The sequence below is a fragment of the Schistocerca cancellata genome, chromosome 8 (assembly GCF_023864275.1).
Source record: "Schistocerca cancellata isolate TAMUIC-IGC-003103 chromosome 8, iqSchCanc2.1, whole genome shotgun sequence".
Lineage (NCBI taxonomy): Eukaryota > Metazoa > Arthropoda > Insecta > Orthoptera > Acrididae > Schistocerca > Schistocerca cancellata.
In genome coordinates, this window is record NC_064633.1 from 176923865 (window position 1) to 176948671 (window position 24807).

At 42.1% G+C, this 24807-nt stretch overlaps 1 protein-coding gene across 1 annotated transcript in view; it reads left to right on the forward strand.

The window, feature by feature from the left end:
• Positions 1-24807, forward strand: part of LOC126095453 (lipase 3-like) — a 124657-nt gene extending 99850 nt beyond the window's left edge. Inside the window, exons 5-6 of the mRNA XM_049910246.1 lie at positions 2983-3150; positions 24643-24807. Of these exons, the coding sequence (XP_049766203.1) occupies positions 2983-3150; positions 24643-24807 (333 nt within the window). The remainder of the gene's footprint in view (positions 1-2982; positions 3151-24642) is intronic.

Sequence of the window (24807 nt, forward strand, 5' to 3'; positions counted from 1 at the left end):
GTGTACTTCTATATCAGTCAACTTTTGTGTGTCTTTATAACTGCAAAATGACAGTAGTGTCACATACGGTCAGTGATCAATGATGGTAATCAATGATGATCAGTGATCAGTAATGCTCAGTATCAATGATGGTCGGTGATCAGTGAAAATCAGTGATCAATGATTGACAGCGATCATTGATGGTCATTTATCAATGGCTGTCAGTGATAACTATCGGTCAGTGGTCAATGGTGGTCAGTGATCAGTGATGATCAGTGATCAATAGACATTATGCCTCATTTGTTAGGCTTGTAGTGTTTAGCATTTACCATTCATCGTTCAGTTTTACCGTTTAGTGTTTATCGTTAGCCCTTTAGTAGTTACCGTTTACCATTTATCGCTCAATGTTTAGCGTGTACTGTTTAGTGCTTACCGCTAGGTGTTTAGCATATACTAAGTATCGTTTAGCGTTTACCGTCAATCATTCAGCGTTTACCATTTGGCATTTACCTTTTAGCGTTTACCATTAAGCATTTAGAGTTTGCCATTTACCGTTTAGTGGAGAGGCTGGGGTTGGGAGTGGTGCTGTTGGGGGGGGGGGGGAGGCTGAGTATAAGGCACACAGTTGGTCTATTTCCATCATCTTCGATTTTAATGCTGCATCACTAGGTCAGTGACACAGGTCGACTGACGTCACAAATGTAAACAAATTTGGGCAGAGTCGCTATAGTAGTCCTACCAACAGCTAAATTTTTTACTCCAATTGACACTCATTGAGCATGATGTACATCGAGACAAAACAGCCGAACGTTTTATTCTTGTTTTTAAGAGAGATCATAGAGCAGCGCTTCACCAAAACTCAGCAATATGGTGGAGGCGGGCTTCTTTTTCGGCTTGAGAAAGTGTTCCTATATTCTAACTTCGTTAGTAGTACCCGCTGCTACCACAGATTACATTGGCGCTAACGACGATATGTCACTGGTCGCGTCTTTGATGTAATGTGGTCTTTCGTCGAAGTGACCTAGTCGAGTCCGTTACTTCTTCGCCGTTATTTCTTCAATACACAGTTACTTTCCTGAAGAAGGCAATGGTACTGTTGTCGAAAGCTTGGATTTTAATAGTAAATTACACCGAGAAGTGTATCCAGAACATTTTATACAACATATCCGAGGTCGTACCTTTACAACTGAAAGCAAATATACTCGTTTTCCATTACTACCTGAAGATACACACAGCAATATTGTAGTAGACACTGATTCTTATAACTCTGCATGACATGGATCACGTTGTTATTGAGACATCTTTATCTGATGAAAAAGGAATCTACATCACATTTTACGTACCTGCCATCTTCAGATTTAAAACGAAAATAGAGGACTGTTGCTACCACTAGCATCAGCTGTTGTGTGTTGTTACTCAAGACTTATTTATGTACTCTGCAGTTGCATGCACCACAACTGCATTGTATTTACATTTGAAAGAGGAGCAGAAGAAAAGTAAAAGGAAACATACTTGGGTGAAGCCGTGAGTTTCACGGAGAGATGCCAAAATCACTCAAAAAAATCTGTTACGGGAGCTGCAAGTCGAGAACGTTAAGTCATATGAAAATTACTTGTGAATGGACGAGAGTACATTTCCATATGCGCTCAGGAAAGTGGTTCCTTATATTACGAAGCAGAACACTTATCTCAGAAATGCTATATCCGCAAAAGACAGACTTACAGAAACACTCATTACGTTTACTTGCGACACATCTTACGGAAGACGAAAACTGAATTTCGGAAACCATTTTCCGCTCTCGTGTTTACATGTTAAGGACTTAAATGTATTTTCTAGTGTAGTTAAATACAGCGTCTAGACAACAGCTGTTCCAGTTTCTGATTTACTCAGCACAGTCGTTATTTCTCTTCAGTTAGACATTAGAGGTGTAAACAGCTTTGTGCTCAGCGTAATGTTTCTACTTACCCTTCACCGTAAAAAAGTTCGTCTGTCAATATTAGCCGAAAATTTTTAAAAACTAGACGTAACCTGACAACCGAAGCAGGATTGATAAACGATTGCACGTTTACATGGGAGCGAAAGTCGATTGTGGAAAGGGAAAACCGGTTGCTGGAAGTGGATTTCCTACATCGGTTTTGGGGCGTTCACTTCATCAACCAGAAGCGGTCTTGGGAAATCGGTATACGAAATCTGGATTTGGGAGCTCCATTGTAAACATACTGACTGTGATTTGCTCCGGAGAAGGTGTATCTGAAAGCAATTACCTGTTTAGTTCATATCAAAGCCATTAAAAATATGTTTATTCTTACAAAAATTGTACATCTCTTCCTTTCTGTCCTGCAGGATACATCCTGGCCATAGTTCACGGCTAATGGCCTCCGCACTTTTTTTTAATAATTCTTGCGTCTTCTTAATTTATTTTTGTATCCGGGATGCCGCAAGTAACACAGTGCTTAATCTGGCTCGTACATTTCTATCAATTTCCTTGTAGGTGCGACGCATCATGTAAATTTCGAAGTCATGTATATAAACATTGGATAACAAACAGCTCTAGCGATGCTAGCACTCCAAGAGGTTACATTCATCTATGCAGAAAATAGAAGACGGACACTTTCTTTGACCAAATATAATGCGAGGCGCTAGATTAGATCAAATAAAATCTGACGAAGACCTAACTTTCGCAAAGTGTCTTATATAACGATCAAATTTTATTTCACAAAGAAACTTCATCAAAAAAAAAAAAAATCTGGTAGTGTAATACAGGTCAAAGAGTAAACGCCATGATATTCAGTGTCAGCCTTCAACTACATACAGTTATACAAACATCTTTTTTACAATGTGATATACAGTAGAACACAGTATGTTGTTACACAGATTCATGGAAGCTGTATACTCGATTATTCTGTGTCCAGACGAATTCTTTCAAACTGCACAGAGAACACGATTTCACGATCACGAAAATATATTATTGTAGTAACTCCGCGATCCATCTGCTAATGCTTTCAACACATAATTTTCTCTTTTTCAGGTCACTTTAGGCAATACAATTATGGCATCTTAAAAAATTTGAAGCGTTACGGTAAGGCTACACCGCCGGACTACAACCTTGCGAACGTCACTGCACCGGTCTATCTTTTCTACGGGCCCAACGACTGGCTGGCTGGACCCACGGTAAGTTCTCGGGACGAGTGACGACTGTGTAGCAATAACAACAGCGAATCTCAGATTCTACGTTGTACACTTATGCAGGTTGTTGCTGTTGTGGCTTGCAGTCCGAAAACGGAACTGAGGCAGCTCTTCACACTAGATTATCCTGTGCAAACTTCTCATAGCCGGTATTCATAGTTACATAGAGTTTTTTAAAAAGACATCACGGACATCATATTCGTTGTTGACTGTAGAAATTATTTATTTCACTATTGCAATTTCGTCTTTCGGGCCATTGTCAATTGGTACTGCAAAAGCTTCTTAACTCGTTTCGCTGCTGTAGATGTCAACTTAATTTTATCATTGGTGTACTTTGAAGTTACGTTATTGCATTTACATTGCTTGTTAAACATTATACATTCTTTTGTCTTTAGAAATTTGTTCTTCGTTCACTGAAATTGCTGTAAAACCACATATGCCTCGCTAGGCACGCAACTGATTGAATTCTCAAGCTTTACTGCGATTTCAGCATACTAAGATTAAATTACTGAAGACAACAGATATATAAAGTTTAACAAGTAACGTAAATCCAACGACGTAATTCCAAAATACATCAAATACATAAAACTAAGTCGACATCTACAGCAGCAAAGCGACCTAAGAAAAATCCCCAAAAGCCTAAACTGCATTAGGCAATAAATAATCCCTGCAGACAACGGCGAATATGATGTCCGTTTAAAAAATATCCTGTGCAAGTCGCTTCATATATGAGTAGCTACTGCAACCTCCATCCTCTCTACAATTTTACCCCCATCCCCCCTCTCGGCTGCACTTTCCTCCATTACGAAATTAACGATTCTTTGACGCCTAAGGATGTTTGCTATCAGAGGATGTTTCATTTTAGTCAGGTTGTACCACAAATTTTTTTTACCCAATTTCATACAATACCACATCATTAGTTATTCGATCTATCCTTCTAATCTTCACGGTTTTGCTGTAAAACCACATTTCAAAATCGTCTACTCTCTTCTAGTGTGAACAGTTTATTATCAAACGTTTCAGTTCTATAGAAAACTACAATTCGTATCTTAGCACTTAAATTTATAGTCGATGTTAACAAATTTGCCTTTTCCAGAAAGACTTTTCTTGCTATTACCAGTGTGCATTTTATATCTTCCCTGTTTTGGCTGTCACCTATTTTTTTTAGCGCGTACAAGGATCATCTGCAGGGGAAAAACGACCATTAGAAATTAAAATGCAGCCTCAAGAAAAGTTATATGCAACTTTTGCCTGCTCTACAGCTTTAAGTTGCTTTTCTGTCCAAATAGCAAAACTAATCTACTACTTTTAGTGCCTCAATAACTAATATAGTTCCCTCAGCAACGCCTGATTTAATTCACCTACCCTTGTTTTATTTTTGTATCTGTCCATTTTATATCCTCTTTTCAAGACACTAGCCGTTTCATTGGACTGGTTTTCGAAATACTTCGCCATCCCTGCAGGATTACGATGTCGTTGGTGAACCTTTATTTCTTCCTCCTGAAACTTAATTCTCCAAACCTCTCCTTGCTTTTTAATGCTTGCTCAATGTACAGCTTGAATAGCACTGGCATTAGGCTAGAGTCGTGTCCCACTCCCCTCTCACTAACTACTTCTTGCTCATGTCCTTGGACTCATATAACTGTACATGAAACATATTCGCAGTTGAGAATATGGACAACCATCACCTGTATAGTGAAATTACGACACTGAAACTTTGTGCCGGACCACCTCGAACGCGCATTTCCCGCTTATCCCGAGCACTCGCCTTACCATCAGGCTATCCGAGCACGGCTCACGGCTGGACCCAAATATCCAGCTGTCGTCATCCATGCATGCATGTCCAAAGGAACTTTGCATCTTACTTCTGAACAACACAGGCACTGCAATGTCGCATTACGCTGATGAGCCAAAACATTATGACCACTGCCCGCCACGAGGTTATACGCTGGCTGGAGGTGCTGACGGCACGCGACGCGATAAAAGAAGTATATGAGCGGAGCAGAGACGAATGGGAAAATCATTCCAGCGACGGTGAGTGGCGTAAATGCGGATAGCCGCCGGCTTAAGCAACTTTGACAAAAGCCAGATAGTTGTGGCCCAGTGCCTGGGAGGGAACATTTTGGAAACGGCGAAGCTGGTCGGCTGTTCGCGTGTTACTGTCGTGAGCATCCATGGAAAGTGGTCGAAGACTGCTGAAACCTCGAGTAGGCGAGGAGTTGGATTTCCATATCTGATCACAGAACAAAAAGGATGGGCGGCTCGTCCGATCTCTAATGCAGGATAGGCTGCGATCTGTGGCAGATCTCACGACAGAGTACAGTGCTGTCTCAGGCACGAGTGTTTTGGAGCACACTGTTCAGCTCACAGTGTTGAACATGGTGTTCTGCGGCAGAGGATCCCTACCTGTCCCATGCTGACCCAACAACATCGTCAATCATGATAAGAGTGAGCATGGACCGTTGATCAATGGAATCGTGTCGTCAGGTCGGATGAATCCATTTGTTGTTAAACCTGGTAGATGGTCGTGTCTAGATACGCCGTCATCTACATCTACATCTACATTTATACTCCGCAAGCCACCCAACGGTGTGTGGCGGAGGGCACTTTACGTGCCACTGTCATTACCTCCCTTTCCTGTTCCAGTCGCGTATGGTTCGCGGGAAGAACGACTGTCTGAAAGCCTCTGTGCGCGCTCTAATCTCTCTAATTTTACATTCGTGATCTCCTCGGGAGGTATAAGTAGGGGGAAGCAATATATTCGATACCTCATCCAGAAACGCACCCTCTCGAAACCTGGCGAGCAAGCTACACCGCGATGCAGAGCGCCTCTCTTGCAGAGTCTGCCACTTGAATTTGTTAAACATCTCCTTAACGCTATCACGGTTACCAAATAACCCTGTGACGAAACGCGCCGCTCTTCTTTGGATCTTCTCTATCTCCTCCGTCAACCCGATCTGGTACGGATCCCACACTGATGAGCAATACTCAAGTATAGGTCGAACGAGTGTTTTGTAAGCCACCTCCTTTGTTGATGGACTACATTTTCTAAGGACTCTCCCAATGAATCTCAACTTGGTACCCGCCTTACCAACAATTAATTTTATATGATCATTCCACTTCAAATCGTTCCGCACGCATACTCCCAGATATTTTACAGAAGTAACTGCTACCAGTGATTGTTCCGCTATCATATAATCATACAATAAAGGATCCTTCTTTCTATGTATTCTCAATACATTACATTTGTCTATGTTAAGGGTCAGTTGCCACTCCCTGCACCAAGTGCCTATCCGCCGCAGATCTTCCTGCATTTCGCTACAATTTTCTAATGCTTCAGCTTCTCTGTATACTACAGCATCATCCGCGAAAAGCCGCATGGAACTTCCGACACTATCTACTAGGTCATTTATATATATTGTGAAAAGCAATGGTCCCATAACACTCCCCTGTGGCACCCCAGAGGTTACTTTAACGTCTGTAGACGTCTCTCCATTGAGAACAACATGCTGTGTTCTGTTTGCTAAAAACTCTTCAATCCAGCCACACAGCTGGTCTGATATTCCGTAAGCTCTTACTTTGTTTATCAGGCGACAGTGCGGAACTGTATCGAACGCTTTCCGGAAGTCAAGAAAAATAGCATCTACCTGGGAGCCTGTATCTAATATTTTCTGGGTCTCATGAACAAATAGAGCGAGTTGGGTCTCACACGATCGCTGTTTCCGGAATACATGTTGATTCCTATATAGTAGATTCTGAGTTTCCAAAAACGACATGATACTCGAGCAAAAAACATGTTCTAAAATTCTACAACAGATCGACGTCAGAGATATAGGTCTATAGTTTTGCGCATCTGCTCGACGACCCTTCTTGAAGACTGGGACTACCTGTGCTCTTTTCCAATCATTTGGAACCTTCCGTTCCTCTAGAGACTTGCGGTACACGGCTGTTAGAAGGGGGGCAAGTTATTTCGCGTACTCTGTGTAGAATCGAATTGGCATCCCGTCAGAACCAGTGGACTTTCCTCTGTTGAGTGATTCCAGTTGCTTTTCTATTCCTTGGACACTTATTTCGATGTCAGCCATTTTTTCGTTTGTGCGAGGATTTAGAGAAGGAACTGCAGTGCGGTCTTCCTCTGTGAAACAGCTTTGGAAAAAGGTGTTTAGTATTTCAGCTTTACGCTTGTCATCCTCTGTTTCAATGCCATCATAATCCCGGAGTGTCTGGACATGCTGTTTCGAGCCACTTACTGATTTAACGTAAGACCAGAACTTCCTAGGATTTTCTGTCAAGTCGGTACCTAGTATTTTACTTTCGAATTCACTAAACGCTTCACGCATAGCCCTCCTTACGCTAACTTTGACATCGTTTAGCTTCTGTTTGCCTGAGAGGTTTTGGCTGCGTTTAAATTTGGAGTGAAGCTCTCTTTGCTTTCGCAGTAATTTCCTAACTTTGTTGTTGTACCACGGTGGGTTTTTCCCGTCCCTCACAGTTTTACTCGGCACGTACCTGTCTAAAACGCATTTTACGATTGCCTTGAACTTTTTCCATAAACACTCAACATTGTCAGTGTCGGAACAGAAATTTTCGTTTTGATCTGTTAGGTAGCCTGAAATCTGCCTTCTATTACTCTTGCTAAACAGATAAACCTTCTTCCCTTTTTTTATATTCCTATTAACTTCCATATTCAGGGATGCTACAACGGCCTTATGATCACTGATTCCCTGTTCTGCGCTTACAGAGTCGAAAAGTTCGGGTCTGTTTGTTATCAGTAGGTCCAAGATGTTATCTCCACGAGTCGGTTCTCTGTTTAATTGCTCGAGGTAATTTTCGGATAGTGCACTCAGTATAATGTCACTCAATGCTCTGTCCCTACCACCCGTCCTAAACATCTGAGTGTCCCAGTCTATATATGGTAAATTGAAATCTCCACCTAAGACTATAACATGCTGAGAAAATTTATGTGAAATGTATTCCAAATTTTCTCTCAGTTGTTCTGCCACTAATGCTGCTGAGTCGGGGGGTCGGTAAAAGGAGCCAATTATTAACCTAGCTCGGTTGTTGAATGTAACCTCCACCCATAATAATTCACAGGAACTATCCACTTCTACTTCACTACAGGATAAACTACTACTAACAGCAACGAACACTCCACCACCGGTTGCATGCAATCTATCCTTTCTAAACACCGTCTGTACGTTTGTAAAAATTTCGGCAGAATTTATCTCTGGCTTCAGCCAGCTTTCTGTACCTATTTCAGCTTCGGTGCTTTCTATCAGCGCTTGAAGTTCCGGTACTTTACCAACGCAGCTTCGACAGTTTACAAATTTACGACTCCTATCTGTGCAAGCGGCTGCTCGAAACATGCAGCGCGCCACGCACGCAGGCTAGTGGCAGCAGTAGTATGTTATGGGGGACATTTTCCTAGGCTTTCATGGGCACCACGACAGCTGCGGACCACGGGAACATTATTAGAGGCCATCTGCAACCCCTTATGCTTGATGTCTTTCTCTACAGCGATGGCATCTTCTAGCAGGATAACTATTCGTTTCACAAAGGCAGAATCGCGCTGAAGTGGTTTGAGGAGCATTATACTAAACTCAGGTTGATATCTTTCCCATCAGATTCGGCTTACCTGAATCCGATGAAACCCTTCTGGGACGCTATCGGACGCCCGCTCTGCGCCCAGAAACCAACAGACCGTAACGTACGGGAAGTGTGTGACTTCTGCATAGGCATCTGGAACCACAAACCTATCGAGTACTTGTCGAATCCATGGCACGCAGAATCGCTGGTGAATTGCTATCCAGAAGTGGACCAACACGCTTTCAAGTAGGTGGTCATAATGTTTTGGCTCATCAGTGTATAGAACTGTAGTCTGTGTTCTGAGCACTTTGTAAATAAGGTTTCGCTAGGCGTTTTTCCCCTGCTACCTTCAGAATCTCAAAGAGCGTACGCCACTCAACACTGGCAAAAAAATTGTTTACGTATAGAACTGCTTTAACGTAGGCATGTCCTTCTTCAGCTTGTCTTCTAAGATAAGTCGTAACGCCGTTATTGTGTCATGTGTTTCTGTATTTCTTCTGAAGCCAAAGTGTTACGCGTTTACATCTGTTGGGGGCGTTGTACAGCATTGTGATGTGATAAATTTGATCTAGGGCGCATGAAATCGCAAGAGTCGGGAAACGCTTTAAATTGAAGCGTGAAGACGTAACTCTTACTGTCATTTACAGACGAAATCATGCTAGTTAATTATCGTAGGGTCATATTACGAGGGTAGACTGAAAAGTAATGCACAAATGCTTGTAGAACACGAACAAAAGCAATGAGGAATATCAGGCAAAAAGTACATTAATATCATTAATGCCCAATTGCTAAGCTTCAGAATCATAGTCTCAACGTGTAACGAGTTTTTTCTTTACGTCTCTGAAAAATTATTCCAAATTTTCTCGAATCCAAGATTTTACAACTGGCTTCATATCATCGTCCAAGACGCAATGATTACCCTTGAGATTTCTCTTAAGAAAAAAGAAATCGCAAGGCGCAAGATCGCTCCGAGTAAGGAGGGAATGGAATCGGTTCAGACTTCAGGTTTCGCTGAGCCTTTTCATTTTCGCGCGAGGTGTGCGGACGAGTGTTGTTATGTTGCGAGATTATTGGCTCCAGGCTGCCTCTAAAACGACAAACTTCCCATGAATGGTGCTTTAGAGCCTCTGTGTACTGAAAAGAATTTACCGCTGCCCGTCGTATCAGATAATCAGTCACATAAATTCGGTCAGCATCCCAAAACACAGTCAAAAGAGTTTTATTTTACGAATGGTTGTGTTTTGAACTTTTTCACCTGAGAAGAAGAAGTATGTCGATATATGGTGCATTGTCTTTTCTCCTCTGGGTCGTAATGGTGGATCCATGACTCGTCCCCCGTCACAATATTCAAAAGGGAGCCAGTCTCCTTCGTCACGGAACCGCTTCAAATGCTGCTCGCCGTACTCCTATCGACGCTGTTCGTTCTTGTCTGTGTGACGGCATGGTATCCATCGTGCACAGATTCTACGGTACCCTAACTGTTTCGTAATGAAGCCGACATTTTCTCTGGATATTGCACTATTCTTCGCGATACGCTTTGGTGTGATTGACCGATCATTTTGAGTCAAGCTTTCGACGAGTTTGCGATCTTTATGGTCTGTGGTAATCATTGCATATCCGCTGCGCGTTTCATTAACAATTACAACTTTTCCAGATTCCCAAAAGCGAAATTTTAGTACCCACTGATTTAAAGTAGACCTATCAATAGAACGTCACCATCAACACCCATTAAATGAGGATGAATCTCTCTAGGAGTCATATTTTCAAGAGTTAAAAATACGTTAAAAGCACGCCGTTTAACTCGCGTTGACGTAGCAGTACGACATGTCTCTGTACTTCCGCTACTCAGAATACACTGGATGAACCAACGCATTCAAATGACACATAAGTATGGGGGGGGGGGTTATCTTCCACATCTCATCTGGCACGTTTCTGAACGAACGTCATTGAGGTCGCATTCTACAAGTAGGTGTGCGTCACTTTTCAGCCCACATTAATTTGAGGCTACCCTCGTAGTTCACGACATTCAGTTTCTAATTGAGCAAAATACCAAAACAGTATTTTTTTTTTGAGTCATCATTCTTCTGACTGGTTTGATGCAGCCCACCACTAGCTCCTCTCTTGTGCCAGCTTTTCATTTCCCAGTACCACTTGCACCATACATCCTCGATTATTTGCTGGATGAGTTCCAACCACTGTCTTCCACTACAGTTTTTACCCTCTGAAATTTCCTCTGGTACCAAGGAGAATATTTCCTGAGGCCTTAACACATATTCTGTCATCTTGTTCCTTCTTCTTGTCAATGTTTTCCGTATTTTCCTTTCTTCGCCGATTCTGCGGAGAACGTCTTCATTCCTTATCTTATCAGAACACCTGATTTTCAACATTCTTCTGCAACACTACAACTCAAACGCATCGATTCTCTTCTGTTCGTTTTTCCATTGCCCTCGATTCACTACCTTTCATTGCTGTGCTCCAAACGTACATTCTCAGAAATTTTTTCCTCAAATTATGGCCTATGTTTCATACATGTAGACTTCTCTTTGCCAGGAACGTCCTCTTTGCCTGTGCAGGTTTGCTTTTTATGTCCTCCTTGCTTCGTCCATCATGGGTTATTTTCCAGACGAGGTACTGGCGGAAGTATAGCTATGAGGAAGAGTCGTGAGTCATGCTTGGATAGCTCATTCGGTAAAGCACTTCCCAGGGAAAAGCCAAGGTTCAGATTTGGAGTCTCGGTCTGACACACAATTTTAATCTGGCAGGATGTTTCATGGGTTATTCTGGTTTCGTTGTACCAGAATTCCTTAACTTCGTCTGCGTCGTGACGAACAATTTTGGTGTCAAGTTTCCAGCTATTCTCATTTCTACTACTTTTCATTATATTTGTCTTTTTTCGGTTTTTTTTTAAATTATCTTTATTAACAACAATATTAATTATACATGTTTAGCCCACCTCCTAACATGATTAGTGGGCCATAATTATTACATAAGTCTGAAATATTTTTGCAGCTAATGTTACAATTAGTGTTAGTGAGCTACTTTTAAGTTCTTAAGCTAATGTTGAATTCCTACAGTAACAATGGACACTTTAATTTACCTACAATTTGTATTAGTGAACTACTACTTTTTAAGTTCCTGAGCTAGTGTTAATTTCCTACGGTAGCAATGAGCAGTTTAATTTTACCTACTTCTAACCTAGAAATGACTACTAACTGCAGCGTCACAGGTGTGCCAGTAAGTATAAACCTACTTGGAGTGGCCAGGCTCCCCGAGCTAACCCCGAGGAGCGTGCCCCTGGCACTGGGCCGGCCAAGGTTAGTAATCGCTGCAGTTCCCTATGTTAGTATTCTAATCTAAATCCTACTCTACTAACTTAACCTACGTCTTAGTTGGTGCTTTGTCGTAATCGGTATGGTTGATCCCATCCCCCTAATCCCGTACGTGGCGGTTTCCAACTGATAGAAGTCGGCCATTCCACGCACAGGCGGTATGGGATTGGGATCAAGTCTTAATCGGTTGGTTGGTTGAGAATTTGGTATTTACCCTAGATCCCTTAGGTACTCTATTAAAACTTTTCGTGATACCTCTTCTGCCAGAGCATTCAGGGTATGAAAAGTGTCTTCCTGTCTTAGAAGGTCGTATGTCTCGTTATGTGGAAGTCTGTCTCTATATGTTTCCGCCACGTCATTGAAGAGAGGGCATTCGAAAACCACATGTTCGGGAGTTCCTTCCGCCGCGCCACAGTCACACTCGGGGGTTGCCCTTTTCCCAAACCGACATAAGTATGTCGGATAGGGTCCATGACCAGTGAGAAAGTGGATGAGTCCTCGTGTGGGTTCGAAATACTTCATGGTCCCACGTTCTTTAACATTAGGTAAGAACTGGAAAGTTCTTCTCCCCGTTTCATCTTCCTCCCAATTCCTCTGCCACAGTTCCTCCCCTCTGTTTCTTATCTCCCTCTTATCCTCTACTCTCACACCCATGATATCTGTTATTTTTTCCCCATCTCCTTTTTTCGCCCAATACCATGCCGCTTGTTCTCTTATTTTAATATCTAGCGGGCAGAGCCCCATTATGACTAACAGAGCTCCCCCTGGTGATGTCCTGTAGGCTCCTACTGATCTTAATATCATATTTCTCTGGACTCTTCTCACTATCATGGCGGGCACGACCCGCGTGAGCCTGTGCGCCCAGACTCCCGAGCCGTAACCCACTACTGATGTCAGGATGCTATTATGATAAAGTTTAATGAGATGAGGGGGGAGATGAAATCGTTTATGTCCAATGGAAATGAGATTATTTAATATCTGTAAGGCTTTCTGTGTTACGGTTTCTATGTGCTTTCCGAAGTTCCATCTCTCGTCAATTATGACTCCCAGATATCGCGCCTCACGTCGCCGAAGAACTGGTGAGCCATCGATTCTCACTGTGGGATTTCTAATGAGCTGACCTTTTAGTAATAGATAAGTAGACTTAGTAGGGGAAACTTTCATTTTCGTTTTAAGGCACCATTGGTGCAGTCTTTCAATGGCCCTTTCGATTTTTGGCTCTATGTCCTCTCGGCTACGACCGCCGACCAGCAGGAGGAGGTCATCTGCGTAGGCTATCACCTCTAGCACTTCTTCACTTTGTTGCAGTTCGTCTAATAAGGGTTCCATGTGCATGTCCCAAAACAGGGGCCCCAATACGGAGCCTTAGGGACATCCCTTACTGATTACTTTTCCAATTCTCCCGCTAGGGGATGATAGCCAAACCTCCCTATCCTTACAATAGCTCCTCAGACACCCATATAGCGGCCCTGGACACTCTTTCTCCCGTAAGCAGGAGAAGAGCGAAGGCCACCACAGGTTGTCAAAGGCGCCACTGATATCCACCATGATGCCGACGACATACTTATGCGGGGTCGAGCCGCAGACTTCAGCCGCCAGAGCGATGGCATCAGATGCCGACCGCCCCGGCCTGAAGCCAAACTGCCTGCTGCTCATCCCCCACAGCATCCGGTGAGCCGTCAATCTGTCAGCCAGCAGTTTCTCAAAGAGCTTCCCAAATAGGTCCAATAGACAGATTGGCCTATAAGATTTGACGTCAGTTGGATCTTTCTCTGGTCCTTTTTTAATTATAATTACATTCGCGGTTTTCCACTTTTTGGGAAACCTTCTTTGTTGGAGGCACTCGTTGAAAAGGTGAGTTAGCGGCGCGACCAACTGGGGTGCCAGAAATTGCACCACCTCAGCCACAATGCCGTCTGGTCCTGGAGCTTTCCCTCTTTTTAGGGATTTTATTTGTGCAGCCACCTCCTCTTCCGAGAATGGGTAGACTGCCGTGTTGTTGTTGTAATCCGTTAAATATGCGTCACGCAGTTGCTTCTGGTTTTCAGTTTCCCCATCCGCATTGTCGTCAGGCAGCAGGGACTGGAGAAGGACCTCAGCAGTTTCCTGCCAAGACTCCGTCATCCCATCCCCTCGCCTGACAGTTGATAACTCCAGAGGAGAGCGGATTTTTTCCCGTACCAATTTATAAGGGAGACCCCACGGATCTAAGGCCAACTGGTTCAGCACATAACTTTCCCAGCTACGCAGTCTCACTTCACGTAATGCCTTCTGAAAACCTTGCTTAGCCTCCCTGTATCGCAACTGCCATCTTTGTCTTTCCAGCCAGACGACACTGCGCTGGTAGTTTCTCCTTAGCCTTCTAACAGATTGACGTAACTCCTCTAATTCGGGCGACCATGGTGCTGGCGAGGCCGCCACGGCCTTCCTCCTGGTTGGTACGGCGGCCCTCACCGCTCTATGTACTGCACCCACCAGTTCCTCAGCTCTTTTGTCTATGTCAAGGTCTTCGTGTACGTCACCTTCCGGCAATGCAGGAATGTCGCACTCCCTCGCTAAAAGTTCCCAATTTGCTCTATTATAATTATACTGCACCTCCCATCCCATGGCCCAGCGGCACTCTCTTTCACTCAAGGTGAAGGTTATTAGGTTGTGGTCGCTCGTGGTGGCATTGCCTATAACTGTCCAGTTCTTTATTAGATTGGCTGCGTTGTGTGATGTAAGGGTAACGTCTATGTTCGTGCCTTGTCCTCCTCCTGCTGTGTAGGTAGGAGGATTGCCCGGCTTGTTTGCCACCACGAGCTGTGAAGCCATTAGAAAGTCCTCTACTTTGTCTCCATTCGCGTCTCTGGTGCCGCTGTACCATAGGGGGGATTTTGCATTGATGTCAGCTGTTATTATTATTTTTCGTCCTCGCAACGCCGTGGTGACTCTTGCCAGATGTTCCAGGTGTCGTTCTATTTCATCTCCGTATTGAAAATACATGTTTATGAGTATAATTACTCCCATTGGTGACTGGAGCTCCACGACGTTGCAGTGACGAGTTGCGAATTGTGAGAGGGTAGTTACCCTCAGGAGTTTATTTGTTATTACTATTGCTGCTCTAGGATCCTCATCTCTGTTGACAATCTGCCATGTTGTAGCAGCAAAAGCTATTTTCCCAGCTTGGGAGTACGGCTCCTGTAGGCAGAGCACGTCTAGTCTCCTCTCCTCCACCTCTTTACGGAGCTCCTGCATAACAAGTCGACTGTTGTGCGTGTTCAGTTGTCCAATTGTTATCTCTGTCGTCATGGAAAATATGTGTGCATATGGTCGTCTGGCCAGGTCTTACTCCAGTCGAAAGCAATTCGTCCATTTGCCAGTACTGCCTGTTCGTAAATGTCCTGAAGGTCAAACTTTTCACCGCGTCTCTCAAAAACTTTTTTCAGTAAGTCGCGCAGGGCTCCGAAATCGGTTGGGAGATTCACTGACTTGAGCTGTATTCTATCTACAGCCTCCATTACCGAGAAGGTTACCTTTCTTCCCTCTTAGTGTCCTACACGGACCACATGCCGTAAGGCAGTGGCCAGGGTAATCCGCTCTTCCAGTCTGGCCAGTTGCATCGTGTACTCGATGTTGAGATAAACCCTTACCGGGTCCACGGGTGGCAATCTGACCACTGGAGTGTTATGCATTGTGGGCTTCGAGCTTGTGCTTGTGACAGCACTATCTTGGATGGGTTTTTCTCTAGGTTTTATCTGAGATATTTCTGTTCTAGGATGCTCTTGCCGCTTTGGGTGGATTGTCGGCTTTGTTTCCCATCGTCGAGGGGCGGGATCTATGTTCAGTACTGGAGGATCTGTTTGTATGTTTTTATCTATCATATAAGGCTCCGTTTGTATGGCCTTATCTATTATTTCCGTCTTAGTGGCACTTGAAAGCGCCACTAGGAAGTTCTTGAACCTGGTTGCCCTCATAGCGTCCCGCCTCCTCTTACTTGGGGATTTATGTTTTGGCATCCTATTTGTTGGGCTGTGATCAGCCATAATCGATTTTTGAAATAAGTCGTTGTTCCAACATTCTGTATGTTGGGCAACTGCGTCCCGAGGCTCCGCATGACTTCTTCCCTCGGTTTTTGCAAGGGATACAAACTGCTGCTGCTTTGCAGTCTTTGCGGTTGTGTCCACTTGTGCCACACTTCGTGCAAGCCGACTCCCTGGTGCACATCCTTAGGATGTGGTCCAGGTCACCACAGTTGTGGCAGCGAGGTACCACGATGTAGTCTCTTACGTTGATGGAGTGAAAACCTATATATAATCTGCCCATTGCTGTGATTTTTTTCCACATCGGTGCCGTGACCTCAGCTACGTGATGTACCACATCACGCCCCCTAGGCCCCGTCTTAAATCGCAATTTATAACTCTTTCGGAATTCCTCCTCATTTATGTCATCAAAATTCTGCTCTTTTATTGTATTTGTCAGTTCGTCATCTGTCATGATGGTTGGTACGTCATAGAGAATTACAAGTGGATTCCTTTTCTTGGGTGGTTCGCACTTGACTAGTGAGTTTAATTTTTGATTATTTAATATTTTATCTTTGTCCTCTTCTGAGGCTACTTCTACTATTACTGAGTTTCTGCTGGGTTTTATTCGTTTTATTTTGATTTTGTCTTTGGTCGGGTTTATGGTTTTCGTGAACAGCTCTTGTATTTTCTTAACACTGGTGTCTTGCCCAGGCAGTGTCCTGAGGAAGACCGCAGTGTCTGTTCTTTTGACTGCTTTGTCAATGCTTTCTTTTGTAGTATGCAGCTTGGTTGGCGCCTGCGCAGCCACCGCCGCCCAAGTCTTGGTCGGTTGGTTTCTCAATCTGTGATTCTCTTTTTCTACTCTTAATTCCTATTCTGTACTCATTAGAGCAGAGTCGGCCACGGCGTGACTAACTTGACACAGGCCGATGGTGTGGACCATGGGCGGGCTGAGGCTTTACCCTCCCGACTTTGCTTTCTCCTTTCCAGGAGTACTCGATACACCTCGACATTTCATTTAGTATTGTGATGTGGCATTTCTCGGTCGGCAGAACACTTTTCAGTTCGGCAGAATTGTGGTGCCAGGGCTGTTTACCCTTCGCTGTGTGTTCGTGGCATGATGGACGTTCACAGTTTCAGTGGATGTTTACGCAAAAAAGGCAATGTAGCGACCCATCGTCACATGCCTTTAAACATGAATGGGAATGACGGAAGACAGGGATGAGAATTCTCGGTATCTATTATGCAATCACATAAACGACAGGTATTATAAATTTCCTATGAAACGACATTACCCCGCGCGGGATTAGCCGAGCGGTCAAGAGCGCTGCAGTCATGAACTGTGTGGCTGGTCCCGGCGGTGGTTCGAGTCCTCCCTCGGGCATGGGGGTGTGTGTTTGTCCTTAGGATAATTTAGGTTAAGTAATGTGTAAGCTTAGGGACTGATGACCTTAGCAGTTAAGTCCCATAAGATTAAAAAAAAAAAGAAGCCGACATTACGAACAATGAAGAAACAGTTTAAAGATTTAGCTGGCAATGAAAGAACAAAAAATTAAAACAGTCGACAGACGGGATTCATTGTTTAGTACATCAATAAACACTTAACTACTAAACTTTCAGGTACGCAGCACGTGAAGAAACTGGTGGTACGAATATGAAGTCGCACGCATTATTCCACTGTCAGTCGCAACCGTTTTTTATGGAATTGAACGAAGAGTATGGAAACTTTATATATTACTCCAAAGCGTATACCCGGAACGATTTTTTGAATTAAAATTCGCTATCGTTGAATTTTTGAAGAAAAAAAGGAGAGCAGGATCGAAAATGAAAACATCTAAAATTGATTGGATATCTCATATTTTGAGTGGACTTGACAGCACACTGTCCACAGCAAGACAGTGCCCGATGCGAAACAACTTCTTTCTAACTTGATGACGGTGCACTTAAAAAGAAAATCACCTAATAGAAGGGACACATTCTAACAAACACAGCCCAGTTCCCTAAACTCACTGACGTTAAAGAAAACGCGAGGCATAAAAAATACATTGTTGCCTTGAGAGAATTACAGGGATAGTTTTCTAAAAGTTATGAGGACAGTGTCACTCTCACATCTGTTTTCGAGACCGTTTCCCGATTCAGTTGAAAGCGCCCCAGTGCATGTGCAGATGTAACAGATTAACCTGCAAGGTAATTCCAGATTTAATGACAAATCCTTATCCGCTAAAATTGTCCAGGGCGTCTACATTGTTTTTCCCAGGTAGAATTTCCATGTTTCCAGTATGAGGTTGCAAAAACGCTACAATATGTCGAACGACTTATTTGTGCGAGAGACCTTTTTTCGATTATGAAACTAAACAAGTCTCTATTATGTCACATTTTGAGTGCGAGAGCACGTGAAATCATTTGCATCTGTCCGTATGCCGATAGTTTGTACCAGATGAAAATTATATTATCTAATAATAATAAATGAAAAGCACCAGTTTGCTTTTGTTCTACAATATTATTTTTATTGCTAACCGGTTTTCGGCTTACAAGGCCATCTTCAGGCATTTACTGAGTATTATCACCAAAGAAGTTAAATGTTAGCAGACAACATTGGAAGAGAAGTAACACATCTAGAGTGAAGTAGGAACATACAGTGAGTAACATCTTTGCAGTGAAATAGTAAAAACCGAACAGTACATAAATAACAATGGAGTTGACAGGAAAACCTTTAGCACAAAATAAGAATAGCATGCCTACATAACAGTTTCTATTGACAAACAAAACTACTGAAATAAGATAAAATTAGTACTAGGCAAGGCTGCATCAAGGGGTATGAAACATGGAGAGTGATACACAACCAATTAAAAAAGAAGAGGCAGTTGTCAATGTAAATACAGAATACACGAGGAACTTAAGCCATATCAATACGACAAACAGAAATTAATAAATGTAGGAAAATTGAGGTGTTTGAGGGAACCTACAGTTTGAGAGTGTGGTGGTACTGCATTTTAACATTAACATTATAATCAAAGCAGTGGCTGTATACCAGTTTTCATTAAATAAATGAGCAAAGTAAAATATGAACAGTATTTGATGAGACAACTACAAGGGGAGTTAAACATGGACAGTAATACAAGTACAAGTTAAAAGCAAACCCTTAACTACTGAAACTACAGCATATGTGGAATACAAAGACAACTGCAACAAATAAAACAAGTTAATGACTATAGGAAAATGGGAATATGTAGGAAGAGAGAGTGTGGGAAGTAATGAACAACAAAGATGATTATATTAAGTTTAGGAGAGGGGAAGTGTTAAGTTGTGTCTGGTCATTTAGGATGAGATCTGGACTGTGAGCAAGATGTTTGTTAATTTCCAGGGCTTCCAGCAGGTTGAGTTTATGGCCTTTGTTTGCTAAGTGAAGTACATGGGACACTGGCTGGTAGTTGTGACCCTCACTCAGTACATGCTCAGCAAATGCAGAGTCTGAATTCTGCAACCTCCAGCTGCGTTCATGTTCAGCCAGCCTAGTTGATATGTCTCTGCCTGACTGACAAATGTAAAATTTGTCACAATCAGAACAGGTGATTTTGTATACCCCACTGTTGGCCAATAACTGGATCTTATCTTTGCTATTATAAACACACTGGGCTGTAGTGTTCCTGACATAGTAGGAAACCCTATACTTGCAGGATTTCAGTGCTTTGGCTATAGTCTGTGATACCTGACCTAGAAATGGTAGAGTACACCATTTCTTGCAGACAGTGGATGGGGAAGCAGGTGGGGCATAGAGGAGGGGTACAATTTTCCGTTTTTGTTTCCTGTGCAAGATGTGATCAACAAGAACTGGATTGTAGCCATTGGCTGAGGCAATAAATTTTATTGTATCTAACTCTGCTTTAAAATCATCTCTGGACATGGGGATGGATATGAGACGGTGTACCATTGAGTGGAAAGCTGCATGTTTGTGAGCTATGGGGTGTTGTGAGCAAGAAGGTATTACTGTGTCTGTAGTTGTTGTTTTTGTGTAAATTTTGAAACAATGTGTGTGTGTTCTGATGTCAATGGTGAGATCTAAGAAGTTTATGGTTTTGTTGCCGATTTCCATAGTGAACTGGATATTTTTATGTTGACCGTTTAGGTTTTTCAAGAATGTGTTGAGTTGTCTTGTAGTACCAGTCCACATACACAGGACATCATCTACATATCTAAACCAGTATTTGATGTTTGCACTCAAAGGTTCTGCTTTTAGAAAATTTCGTTCAAAATGGTCCATAAATATTTCAGCCAACAGTGGACTAAGAGGGGAACCCACAGCTAAGCTATCTAATTGTTTATAAAGAATGCCTTGGAACTGGAAATAGTTCTGTGCAAGGCAGGTCTGTGTGGCCAGTCTCAAGTTATTCAATTCCACAGGATTGACATTAGACTTGTACATCAGCTCTGTCAGAATGTCAATACATTCTACTACTGGTATGTTAGAAAACAAACTGCTGACATCAAAGGATACTAATTTATCACTGTGTGAGACAGATATACCTTTTAACTTGTTTACTAGGTCCACAGAGTTTGAAATACCATGCTCTGGTTTAAATTTAGTCTTGCTCTTAATTAGGACATCAAGTTTACTGGCTAGTTTGTAAGATGGAGCAGTGAATGATGATACAACTGGACGAATAGGAATATCTTGTTTATGCAGTTTAGGAAGGCCGTACATTCTAGGAGGCACTGGGTTCATATTAGTTAACAGGTTTACTTCAAATTCAGAGAATATGCTTTTGCATGAAATGATTGCATATTTAACATCCTCTTTGAACAATTTAGTAGGGTCTTTAGGAAGGACTTGGAAACCTGTGGTATTCATAAAATCATTAACTTTATCCACATAATCAAATTTGTTCAAAAGCACAATACTGTTGCCTTTATCAGATTTTGTGGCAACGATACCTTGGTGTTGTAATTTCTGTTTTAAGAACTTGAGGGTGTGAAAGTCAATAGATCGTGGCATGTTACACACGAATTTGGTTTCGTTCTCTAGTGCATTGGCAACTATATATTTTGCAGTGGTGTCTTTCGTTAAGGCATATTCAATATCAACTTTCATAACATCCAGTTGTTTTTCTGATGGAGGGTGGGGAGGAGCATATTTAAAACCTTTTTCAAGCACTTTTTGTTCCTTTGGGGACAGAACCAAGTTCGATAAGTTAATTACACGTTGCGAAAAATTTTGTTTACAGTTTGAGGTTAGAGGTTCACTCACCTCCCTAATCATAGATAATTTCTTGTTCTGACGCAAAAAAACGTCGTGAATAAGATCACTTACACTTTGACGAACTTCTCGATCGAAAACATCGAACTCACACGGGTGTAACTTAGATGTGATTGCCATATGTACCACTTTTAGATGTGTACACACGTTGTCACGAACACGATACCATTTCTTCATTTCTTCCTTTATCCACGTGTATCTTGCGACGTCAACGGCTTTGTTTGCAGCGGCGGATGTTCCTCTTGACTTTATGGAGACGTATTTTGGCGTAATTTGGCGTTGCAAGCACTATTTGTTAAACCAAATGTGTTGTGTTGATTTAGCTTTTTGTCTCAGTAATCTACTATAAAAGACGGATAATTGTGCTGTTGTGGCACATTTTATCATATTAACAGAATCTTCCGCCGGTTCTTGGTAGAACAACATTATAATAATAAATGAAAAGCACCAGTTTGCTTTTGTTCTACAATATTATTTTTATTGCTAACCGGTTTTCGGCTTACAAGGCCATCTTCAGGCATTTACTGAGTATTATCACCAAAGAAGTTAAATGTTAGCAGACAACATTGGAAGAGAAGTAACACATCTAGAGTGAAGTAGAAACATACAGTGAGTAACATCTTTGCAATGAAATAGTAAAAACTGAACAGTACATAATAACAATGGAGTTGACAGGAAAACCTTTAGCACAAAATTTATTATTATAATGTTCTTCTACCAAGAACCGACGGAAGATTCTGTTAATATTATATTATCTCTTCAGCGCTCCAAAAATAGTTGAATAACACTGAAAATTTATTTCATTTGTGGACTATTGAGACATGTGAAGTATAAAAACAAGTCGTACGCAGTGTGATTGCATTACCATTTAAATGCGGTGCTTTCGTAGTTTTCCCCTCTTCCTCCTCCTCATGCTCAGACAGCGTGGCGGGGCGGTGGGGGAAGTGCGCAGCGAATCAGAACGCCTTGCATCTCACGCCTAGGGACTGCACGCGAGCGTAAGTCTTGCCCGGTTGCTCATTGGAGTGTTGATTATACTCAACACAATGCGGCAAAAGACACAACGCTTGTCTCATAATAATGGAATATTTAATTTGGGATAATTCCACGTTAATAAAAGAGTGTTTTCTGTGCTATCAAAATAGTACAGTTCTTCTACCTTTCTAGATTCAAACATCTGTATTTTCAATATATGATCCTTCTTCCCTTCTCGATACCAATCGTCGGTTGGTAGATGGTCTCTGATCTGGTCGACCTTTTATCTGAACTGTATCTCATTTCTCTTTGTAGCTTGTGGACTTCCAAGTTTCAAAGCTGTGCCACCCTACATTTATAACTGATTCGACGACATTAGGAAATATAGGTAGAATGCAGCTCCTTACGTCTCTTCACTATTTTCTACCGTTTTGCAAGTAATCGTTGAAATAATTAATTTAAAATGCATTCGATCTTGCATTTTTCAGCATACACAGTACAGGTGTCACCTAAGTAATAATCAGAACTTTTTACATCCTAATCGTCTGTGCCATTCGCATGCATAATACCAGTTGCCGAACTATCGATCGTATGTGAGACTCTAAACAAGAAACGAATAAGAGAGATAAATACGCTATTTGTGCTACATCTAAAAGGAAACTTTCTATTTACATCCGATCATTGAAACTACTCCAATTATTTTGTCCACGCCGTTATATAAATAATTGCAAAACAAATCTAAATTCTCGAATGTTTCATGTGTCAAACAACTTCCTGCATTACACCTCACTTCCAAACAGTTCCAGAACTTGAGTTTATACCGCAATAATAACTTCCATTGGAAGTTGTTGTACATACTTTCGTATGAGTTGTTACTTAAATTACAGCAATCATGTTCTGCGGGACTGAAACAGAGGAAATGTCGCCAAAGTGGTAATTGAATTAAACCACTTCAATAACAAATGGCTCTGAGCACTATGGGACTTAACATCTACGGTCATCAGTCCCCTAGAACTTAGAACTACTTAAACCTAACTAACCTAAGGACATCACACAACACCCGTCATCACGAGGCAGAGAATATCGCTGACCCCGCCGGGAATCGAACCCGGGAACCCGGGCGTGGGAAGCGAGAACGCTACCGCACGACCACGAGCTGCGGACCACTTCAATAACAAACAACTTCTGAACATTACAGTACGATATGGCTTCACACGCGAGACAAAATCTCAGTGAGATAAATTAATATTACTGGGCCCCAAATTGATTCTTCGTATCGTTCTTTTCCCTTGAGTGTGAAGGGCCGTTTGAGATTTAGCCAATTCTAGAGCTACATTTTTTCAACCTGATCCCAAAGATCGGTTTCGACAGTTGCCTTACGACTAGTGGAAACATCCTGAAAATCTTAACTGAAACCTGGAAACTGGCCGTATTAATTTTTGTTTCTGTGATGGTACGGTTTTTCTTGAAACTTACTGACATATTAAAACTGTATGTTCTATCGAGAAACAGACCCCGACCCTTGCGTTGGGAGTCAATGCTTTTTTAAAAGTGATCAAGGCATGACCCACGAGCTATCTTCACAGTTTCGAAGCATCTAGCAACTCCCTATAGGTTTCCAGATCTTGTAGAAGCTCTCCTGCGTACCTTGCTGGAACATCATTCCTGGAAGAAAGCGTACTATAGAAAAACGCCTTAGCCACGGCATTAACTTGCTTCCAGCATGAGTCATTCACTATGGTTTGTGCTTGCGCTGTTATGAAACTTCCTGGCGGAGATTTGTGAAGTCTGGAAAGTAAGAAACAGTTACTACCAGAAGTTTTCCTCCCCCCCCCCCCCCCCCCCCCCCGCCACTCATGTTCTACTATTAGAACATCAAGTTAAGCACCAGACGTAGGAGAAGAGAATGCGTTATGTACCAACAGCCCTGTTGAATTATACAATTTAATACTGCTCACGTAGTTTACTAAACAGATTCTAGAATATGTTTAAATAAACGATCATTTATGTCTCAAAACTATGTTATTATTAATTAGTTCACAAATGAAGGATATAGGTGTTCATTGTTTCCGCGCGCAATACGAGATTGGAATAATACAGAAATTTGAAGATGGTTCGATGAACCCTCTGTCAGGCACTTAAATGTGATTTGAAGAGTATCCATATAGATTAAAAAGTGTTCTGTTGTAATTTCACTGTTAATTACGTCTTTTTTACACGTAAAAAAAAGAGTGAAGTCACTCAGTTGAAATTGTTTTCAGTTATTATTAATATTTGTATTTTGTAAGGATTGTTTAATTCCTAAGATAATAAGTAATTTCTTTTGCAGGACATCGATCGTTTGCACAACCAACTTGGAAATTCAAAAGAAAAGAACAAGATTGAATTTCCGAAATTTAACCACTTGGATTTTATATATGGCAGAGACGCGTATGATTTTGTGTACAAACCAGTGTTGGACTTGATGAACAGTTATGAAAAAGGAACAATATGA